The 9,962-nt window shown below is 41.8% G+C and overlaps 1 protein-coding gene across 2 annotated transcripts in view; it reads left to right on the forward strand.

Moving 5' to 3' along the window:
* The first annotated feature begins 2,911 nt into the window (after positions 1-2,911).
* The window catches only part of LOC102308345 (Kv channel-interacting protein 2), a 107,104-nt gene continuing 100,053 nt past the window's right edge, over positions 2,912-9,962 (forward strand). For both annotated transcript variants that reach the window (XM_005940634.3, XM_042228006.1), the window contains exon 1: positions 2,912-3,569. In XM_005940634.3, coding sequence (XP_005940696.1) covers positions 3,497-3,569 — 73 coding nt within the window. In that variant the 5' untranslated portion in view covers positions 2,912-3,496. The remainder of the gene's footprint in view (positions 3,570-9,962) is intronic.

Raw genomic sequence — 9,962 nt, forward strand, 5'->3', positions numbered from 1 at the left:
ACAGCTATTTCTAAGCTAATCCTTCTTATTCCATCTTTTTGTGCTGAATTGCAGAAGTGTTCAGGCAAAGAATCGTTACCCTTTTTCTCCCATTACCGAAACTGCAAAAAACATTTCCAAATATCTAATATTGTTTTTGAGAGAAAAAAACACCAATAGTTTTTGTGACAGTGCTTTTTGTTATATTCTTATTTGTTTTTTTTAAATTCTTTTCTGCTTGAGTAACATGCATGAATCTTTGTTTGGGGTTCCCAGAGTTTTTTGCTATTAATATTCACAGTGCAGTTTGGCTCATGAAAGAGTTACCAAGGACAGGGGACTGACCTTGGGGTTGCAGGGGGAGCCATAGGGTGCATCTCAACAGCCTTTTCTTTCTTCTCCTCTTTTGCTTCCCTACTTCTGAGTTTTTATCAATTACATGCAGACACCAAGCACAGTCCGTAACCTGTTTGAGCCTTTGAGGTGTGAAAAATCTGGTTACAAGGTGCTGGGGGTTTATGGGTTGGCTCGGATTAAGCAGCTAATTCGGGCTGGATTTGAATTTTCTATCTTGCAATGTGCAGCTTCTTTCACATGCACACTGACATCGGGCTGTGACATAAGAGGAGATTATTGTACATTTTAGCATATGTAGATATATTCCCGAGAGTTGTGTCAGGGAAGTTCAATAGCCTTTCACAAAAATGGCAAATGAATAATGCTGTCTCCTTATAGTTGAAGAGCAGGAAATAATCTTGAATTAGAAGCAAGAATAAACCCTTGTTTGTCCCTGATGGTCTCTGTTAAAATTATAGATGCAAACAACAACTTGCTAACAAAACAGCAGCAGACCTCACTATCCAGCTGGCATCATGCCTGGTTCCTGCTATTCTGTTCTGGGATACAACAAGGTTGTCTCTGGGTCACTGCACAGTTATGACGTGCACACATTCACATCTAGGTCTGTCTACATGGCTAGCTTTGCAGTCACAGGCAGCCTTCTCATCAGTGACTTGCCCATTTTCTTTATTATAACTTTGAATCACTGAAATCCCCTCTAACTGGCCATGAATCGATCTCCCCACTTCCCCTATCCTTCATTCTCGCACACCCCTCCTCGGCTTCATTTAGAACCCACCTCTCCTTGTCTCATTTCATTTACCACACACAGAAATCCAATCACTATCCAATTGTCCGTATCTGTGAAATATTTTGTTGGTGTTAGATGACAGAAAAAGCAGGCCTTGCGGTTATTGCCGGGCTCCCTCAGTTTATTGGCAGCATGCAGGTTTCAAATGAAGCTTAACGGGGGGAACATCCAACTCCTCATGACCTCATCTCACCTCTTTTCCAAGGTGTTTTGGTGTCCTTCAGGTGTACTTCACAATGAAATTATAAATGCCAACAGATAAAACAGCCATGAAGGCATCTGCAAGGTAATGAGTAGCCAGAGCGCCACATATGAGGATGTTTTCATGCACCTGCTGCTCCCAAGTTTGACCAAATGAGCAAAGGTAAAAGAAGCAGTGATAAGGTCTCTTTCGGTTGGTGGAAATGTATTAAAAAAATAACAAGTTGCAATAAGAGTAGAGGAACAAAATAAAGACATGCCCAGACAAGCTGCCTCAATATACCAGGGCCAAAGACATGTTTATTTTTCCAGTGTTTATTAAGGTAGCAACTGTCACCCCCATGTGTCTTTTGGTCTGTAAACACGCAAGAACACAGAAATTGACATGTGTTATAAAACCACAGCCAGGAGCTCAATAAGAGATAAGATACTCCAGTTTTTTCATTTTGCTTTTTTTTTCTCCTCAGCTTCGCACAAAACTGTGTCAGTGTGATTAGAAGTGATCACAAAGTTTATATAGACGTTATTAAATCTGCAGGCAGAGGTGGGGTTGGCTCCATTCCTTTTCAAATTTGAGTTGGAGATGATAAAAACTTTCACTTCAGTGCGTCAGTCAGCCAGCAGTTCTAGCTGAAAAATAGACTGAACGCCTTAATGGGAAACAAAACTAATAATTCAGTCCTTTTTTGTACTAAAAATACTTTATTTATTTTGATTAGAAAAACACCTTAATAATTCCATAATAAGACAGTAACACTTTCTTAAATTCGCTTTCTGAAGTGAATGGCTGAACAAAATCACTAACTTTTAAGAGCAGTCCAACAAGAATAAATTATAGCAAAGACTTTACTTAACTCAAAATTAATGTGGAACCAAATCATCTCTTACAGAAGCAAGCTGTCATCAGCAGCACTCCTCTACATAACCGTCACATTACACTACATATGAGACAAGTGCAGAGGTACATGCCCTAACAATTTGCTTGCAGACACAGTGTGCACACTGCGTGGGATAAATGCACACATAATGTGTATATTCAGTTGCAGACAGAACACTTAAGACAGCCCAAATGAAGCTGAAGTCATGCAAACAACCTTTCAGTGACACTTTTCTAATTGACATGTCAAAGGATTTCCCCTGAGAGCAGGCTGGATGAGCAAACATAATAGTGAATGGGGTCTGTAGCACCTAGGTCACTACAGTTAACAGCGCTCTTTTGTGCAAGTGGAAGAAACATCTAAATCGCCTCAAATGCAGAGTAGGTGACACAGGATGATGCTGCAACTGTTCATGCATGGAGCCAATTAATGCACGCATGGTTAGAAGGATACAGATCATCATTGATGCAACCCCTGATATAATGTAGAAAACTGTGGCATCAAAGACAGATTGCTTGACAGATTGTGACCAAATGTCATATTGTGGTAAGTGAGCAGGAGTGAGGCAAAATGAGGCAAAGACACTGAAAAGGAGAGAAGTGAGGAAGAAAAAGCATAGACACAAGACTTCCCAGTGCCAGTGAGTATTTATAGATCAGATATAGTCAGAACCTCTGCCTGGCAGCAGCGCTGAACTCCTTGTTGCTCCTGCTGATGTCTCTGTACACATCCGACCTGGCTCTGGCTCTGGAGAACATTTGAAGAGGATGTGATGGTGATATTAATGGTAAAGACTCAGGCAGAGGACCAAGTCACTGACATGCTGCATGAATGAAGCCAAAAGGGCTCTAATGCTGGGAGACGGGGGAAACTGGATTCACCGTATTTTCATATTCACACTTTATTCACCTTTTACATGTTTTAAGACCTCCCGTCAAATCTTATCTTTCTGAATTTTCTTTTCTCTTTCTGTTTGCGTGTGCGCATGTTCACAGTCAAGTGTGTGCGCGCGCGTGCCAGCCCAAGCGAAAGTAGAGACCAGGAGCGCTCTTGGTTCACTCAGCTTCTGGATGCCGAGAGCGCACACAGAAACAGACACGCGAAATAACGGCACACGCGTGGCTCTCTCCTTTTCCTTCATGACGAAGCAAATATGACTTGTTAATGTCATTATACTTGTAGCCATCCTCAGTGAAGGCGAAAAACAAACCACAATTATTTTCGCAAGAATCGCCAACACATTATCAGCGGTTTCCCACAGTTCCACATTCCGGCGCACACAGGGAATATGAAGGCGAAAAACCGTGACCAAAGCTTGTCGGACTCCAGAGAACTGGACGGATCCTATGACCAGCTAACGGGTGAGTGAGCTTCTGTAACACCGGTGGTTGCTGAATGATTTGCTTCAGGTCAATATTTTGTGGAAAAAACATGAACTTCAGGTGCTTTTGAAATGTTACAACCTGTCCGCCGTTCACCAGACTGTTAAAAAAAATGCTTCAAAAAATTGCTAATTTATGTCTTTTGCCTTTTGGGGGAAAAAAAGAAACGTTTTAATGGAGGGGCATAAATCACATTTTTCATACTTTGACAACAAGCTTCACTGTTTTTATCAGTACTTTAAAATAGTTTTATTGTTTTTTGCTTGTCAGCTAAAAGAGTGAGAGGATGGACAAGTTGAAACAGTGCATTGAAAAGACAAAAAAGCATTAAATGTATCAGTGTTGCATGTTGCTGTAGTTGCGTAATGTGGTGCGTATTGTAGGCGAGTGATGGGCTGTTTCTGCAAGAATGTTAAGTGTGATCAACTGTGTGATTTTGCTGGCTTGGCTCAGCGATGGGGGGGACCACCTTACTCTAACTGTGTCCACTGGTGCTAAAAGCGCTGCGGGTATATAACACTTGGCTGACCGGAGCCAGTTGCCAGATTATGAAGTTCCAACACATTTCTCTCTTTTTGACGTTTTATCACTTTAGACGGGAACCTGTCATGTCTCGGTGCTCTTATTGTGTTCAAGTTTGGACCTTTTGAAAAAATGAAATAAAATAGGAGAGTGATATTTTATCAAGTGCGGCTAATATCAATATAAACTTGGTCCAATAGTGCCAGCTACAGTGAAACGAAACTGTTGTGTGTGCATGTATGCGTGTGAGCTAGAGACAGCACCTTTAGTAGCACTTTGTCAGCACAGATGAGACTCGGCACACATTAGTGTTACAGCGATATAATGAACCAATTTATCGAGTGTCAAGCGAGCATCCCTGCGCATACCTATGCTTTGTGTGTGTGTGCCCATTGAGAGCTAAACACTCCCTCGAGATGTTCTGTTGCCGTCAGTTGTCACATTATAGTCAGCGTGTTCACAGCATTCCCCTGCTTATGTGTGCACCGTTTTGCTTATTAAGTGCCAGCTGCCTAAATAAATTGCTCGCATTCATGCCTGAACACATCTCAGGCCTGCGAAGGGAAGTTGTCCCTGTCCAGTCCAGACAGCTGTATGCCTCAGGCTCGAAGGCGACACTTTAATCTCGTTTGCACTCTTCCACGCATTAGCAGCTAAGCAATGCTTTGTCACATTTTTAATGCATCCTAAATTAGGAAAAGATTGCTGCGGCCCTGATGTTAGTGTCTGCAACAGTGTGCGTGCTGTGAATATTTTGTGTGCAGGTATGTACAGTATGCGTGGGCGATCTAAGAAGCAGCAGCTACACTTTTTCTATTGCCCATTGTTGAAAGTTCGAAGCAACTATTTTTTCCCTGCTGAATTTAAAAACACCCATAAGCTTTCTTATTTTTCTCCTCTTTGAGCATTTCTTTCTTCTTCTTGTTTTGCCTTGAATTTTCATATGTGAGTTTGATGTAGATAAGGATTAGATTAGAAATGTAACAGAGCAGGACACAAAACTCTCTGTAATGTTAATCTAAGCTATCAGAAACATAATTTTATCCCCTTCTCTCTTTTCACTCCAGCTTGCTGAACTGCCCCCCTGTGTCTGACTGTCCACAAGAAGTCATATTGCTATTTTAACAGTTGAGCAAAGGTGGCGAGAGAGCGGTACTAAGTCATTCACTGTGCTGGAGCAATTTACTTCTGGCATAGTTATTAACGGCTTTTTCAAAGCTGTGAATAGCATGGTTAATTCATCTTTGCAAGTCGCTGTCAACTTTAAGTCATACTTAGTCCTGATAGTTTGCATGGTGATTAAGGCAGGCTCCTGCCAAGAAAATGTGAAGCAACTTGTATGCTGTATTCATTACATCTTTAGTTTGTGGCATTTTTTTCCTCTATATTATTGAAGCAGAAGACCACAAAGTGGCCCAAAGTGCACATGAGTTTGTGCAGCAGAGACAGAACAGATGATAGGAGACTTTTCTTCATTATTGGGACCAAGCAGAAAAAGTCTACAGTGTGATGTGTGTGCATGACTTGTGAAAATGGGTTCTTAGGTGTTTTGTGTGTGTGTGTGTGGGAAGGACGGTTACAGGTGAGTCATTCTTCTTACTTACCAGTAGCTGGTGAACGGGATTCAGCGGGATGAGTGTGTGTGCGTCTCTGTGTGTGTTTGCGTGCTCGGAGCGAGGCTGACCTGTGTTGCTTAAAGGCAGTGTGGGCGGTCTCCAATCACAATTTGAGTGAAATGTAGCCCTCTAGAAATAACTCCCTCTCAGCCTGCAACATTGTACAGAAGTGCACCCCACTGCGTGTGTGCATGTGTTGGAGTGTGCGGTAGCCTGGCATTCCCCGTTGTGTGTAAGAGCACTGGCTGAGAGATGAGAGGTAATTATAGAAGCGTGGTGCAGTAATCTCCTCTTCCACCTCACAATCCACACTCAAGAGGAATCATATCAACTACAGACACACACAGACATACAATGTCTTCGCATATGCTCATTGCTATTATCTCAACTTAGTAAAGCTTCCCTTGGCTCTCTCCCAAATCCAGAATACTATCAAAAAGCTAGTGATATGATAGAGTAAGTGTGTGCGAGTCATTGCGCTGAAGTGGAAGACAAGGTTGGTAAATGTCATGTATTAAAAAATTTTAGCAAAATGTTTAGTTTTTGCTCCTCCTTCATCCTCTTCTATGCCTTCTGTCTTCATGCTCGGATCATCTGCCACATCCAACCCGCCACTCACACTTTTAAGGGATCAAATATTGCATGTGGAGGTCTAAAAATCTTTATGAAGGGCTCAAGAAGTGATGGAATTTGTTTTTCCTGAATGACAGCTACAGATAGAAAATATTGTGTGCAAACATATGCATGTGCTTGTGCTCAGAGGATGTAAAACACGTGATAGACATGTCAGAAAAACATCGTCTTCCATTTTTAGGCATCTGAGCCGATAGCCCACCTTTCAACAGTCAGCACAAAATGGAAGGTTTACTGACACACGCGTATAAAGGAAAATGTACACACACTTACAAAAGGGACAAAAGGGAACTATTCATTTTAAATACACCAGCTTAGCTTGCCACAAGGAGCAATTTTTAGCCTTTTACTGAAGGTGCAATATGTAGAATATATTACTGTAGAACAGGTCAATAGCAGACAGCAGGGTTAGGATCCTTTTTTCTTTAATTAATTTATAGCTTATGGACGTCAAAACAACTGGCACAGTCTCAGGTGGTTGCAGGGAGTTACCAGGAAAAGGGTCACTCCCTTGGAGTTTAAAAGAAAACGTACAGTAACTGCAGCAAACTGATCTTCTGTCTCACTCAGCCTGCTGCCCAGTGTTTGTTGCCTGCCTTTACTGTTACCTTCCATTCATATACTGCCAGTCTTTCACCGTGACTGACTAGTGGTCAGAATAACAGACTGTAGAAAAGATCTCAAAGCAGGCTGCGCTGCTTCTTCTTATTCTCATTTCTGACTGGGATTAACTTGACGCTACACTGACTCTCTTCAGTAGATTTCTGAGCAGCAGAGTACACATATACACCAATCAGTCATACTGTAACATTATGAACACTGACAGGTGAAGCGATAAACACTAATTACCTCTCCGTCATGGCACCTGTTGGTGGGTGGGATATATTAGAGAGCAAATGAACATTTACAGTGGTCAGAATGTAACAAAGTAGTCCAAGGATGGAACAGTGAAGTACAACAGGGGGCGGTGGCGTGGGTGGCGAAGGCTGGCCCATGTTGTCTGATCCAACAGATGTAGACGTACATCAAATTGCTGAAAAAGGTTGATGCTGGTTCTGAAAGAAAGGTATTAGAATATACAGTGCATCGCAGTTGTTTGTTCTTTTGGGCCGACACAATATTAGTCAGGTGATCATAATGTTTCGCATGATTAGTGTATCTTGTTTTTACATAAATTATCTGCTAATATTCTGCTGATAATAGTTCAATTTCGAAGTGTTTAATTCTTTAACCTTTTAAAGTCACAGTCTTACAAATTGTACACTTAATTTGGACAGATTATTTATTACACACACACACACACACACACACACACACACACACACACACACACACACACACTGTTCGTAATAAGTCATGTTAATAGCACAGCACTGAGAGCCGTGCCAGGCTTAAAGTCACGATGGACTTTGTTCGGATCAAGAAAGATAGCCGTGAGAGAGGGTAGAGGTTTTGACATCAAAGTTATTAGATGGTTTGGAAGCCTCATGACACATAACTCAGAGTCCTGACGGAGCCAAAGCCCCCATGGTGAAAATCATAATTTACAACTGTCAGACCAAACTGATTTCAGGGGAAAGACTGCCTTCATAATTGAGCTTGTCAAAGGGAGTTTAGCCTAGAGTCACCTTCTAGGCATGGTGGCTTTTGCTGCAGCTAGAACTGTAATGGCCAGTGGCACTAATTAAAAGCCTTGATTTAATGTGTCATCTGATGTGCCAGGAAATGTGTGACACTAGTTGTCTTTTTTTGGGATCTCACCCTCGTTCCTCAGCCCAGGTTCCTCGTGGAATTGCCAGAATTGCCAACGTGAGTTGGCCGTATGCTTACATAAAGAAATGCTCAGAGTGGTTCACTTAGGGCTTATCTGTCACACTGGTTACATTGCTGAGGGAAGGAGAGAAGGATGTGATAATGAAAGCTGGGAAGGAAGGAAAGTGGCAAGGGAAGGACAGAAGCAAAGTGCAAGATGATGAATTAGTTTTCAGACAGTAATGCATTTGCCAGGCAAATTCAAGCAGTGCTCTTCGGCACTCTGTAGGCGTTGGTTGCCCTATTATAAAAGCTTATTCTGCCAATCAAATCCTGCTAATGCACATTTCCTAACAATCGCTTTTGTCTAGTAATATGAAAAATGCCCACCTGAGAAATGAGTTCTTTTTGACATTCAAATTTGTGCTTTTTAATGAAAAGTAAATTAGACGTTTGAGTATTGCAATGGAAATGTTATCATCCTAATTTATGATTTTTATTTCTAAATAATCCGTTCCAAAATGATCTTTTAGTTTCTGTTGCTCGCCTTTCCCGTGTCTGTCAGCTTTACAACTATCCATCGTCAAACCAAACTCCTTCCCTCGCCCTGATCCTGCTTTCCCTCCTCTCCAACTATGTCAAGCCACAGCGGGGCCATAGCTTAATAAGGCTGGAGGCAAGAATCAATCCTAACGAGTTTTAATCTTTGACCAAATCTACGGAGGGCCAGGCGATTGTTAATTAAAATAAGCCCTGTTCACCTCCCCCTCCACGCCCCAACCCCTTCTCCTCTGCTCTGTAAACACATTCATTTATAAATACCTACAGGGGGAAAAGGAGAGGAAAAGACTTCAGAGGATGGAGAACAAAGCAACAGGAGATGGGAAGGTTGAATGAAGGAGCAGCGTTTGCATGGGAATGGTCAATGCGCGTCTCAGGCTAAGGATGAAGGAATTAACGGACAATGAGGAAAAAACATGAAAAGAGACATTTAATCCAGCGTATGAAGTCAGAGGGTTGTTTCCCCCCCTTCAAATCAGTCCAATGCTGCTACCTTGTCAGGGATATTTATCAACAAGGGAGAGATTGACTGACAGAAAGTGTCTCTGAGTGTGACAGAACCCTGTGTCACTCACTGTGTGTCACCCTCATGCCTCACTGTCGTGTCACTCATGACATCTGATCTGCATTAAAATTATTTTCTGTCCATTAGCTCAGCCATTCTCTATTAGACAGGAACTTACTCATCGGTATAGGTACAGAATAAGCAAACAATGCAATTCTGTATATTATAATCTAGATTAGAACTGCTACCCTTTACTTATGCCCTTGGTCTCTATTGTATATGTTAGGAGTTAGATCCTGCGCATCTCAGATGGAAGATAGGAGAATATTGTGCGTGTGTGAGGCTGTAGACATTTGTGTAGAGGATGTCTGAAGGTTAACCGTGACCGAGTCTTTCAGGGGAAAGGATGTCTGGAGAAGTGAGTGGGTGTGTGCCACTGCCTTCCCCCATGTCCTTTTTTAACTTCAGAGTAATCCGGTGGCTAATTCAAATGGTGCATGTGTGCAAAATTGAATTTTAAAGAAGATAATGCGTATTATTATCTGCCGATCTGGTGCGCGTGTGTTTTCAGTCAGTGAAAAGCAGAGATGGCTCAAACAAGGAAAAATTAAGTAAAACTAATTTAGCTTTTACTGATAAATATCCTACTGAAGTTTTTGAGAAACAATGTTGGTGTGATTGACAGCACAATCAGAGCGATAAGAAGAGCGGTGGAGGTGATTAGGGGAAGCTTGTCAAAGCAAATGGTCATATGCTCACACACCACAAAGATGAAACACACAC

This window comes from Haplochromis burtoni, unplaced genomic scaffold (genome assembly GCF_018398535.1).
Source record: "Haplochromis burtoni strain Fernald_Lab_line unplaced genomic scaffold, NCSU_Asbu1 Contig_296, whole genome shotgun sequence".
Classification (NCBI taxonomy): Eukaryota; Metazoa; Chordata; class Actinopteri; order Cichliformes; family Cichlidae; genus Haplochromis; species Haplochromis burtoni.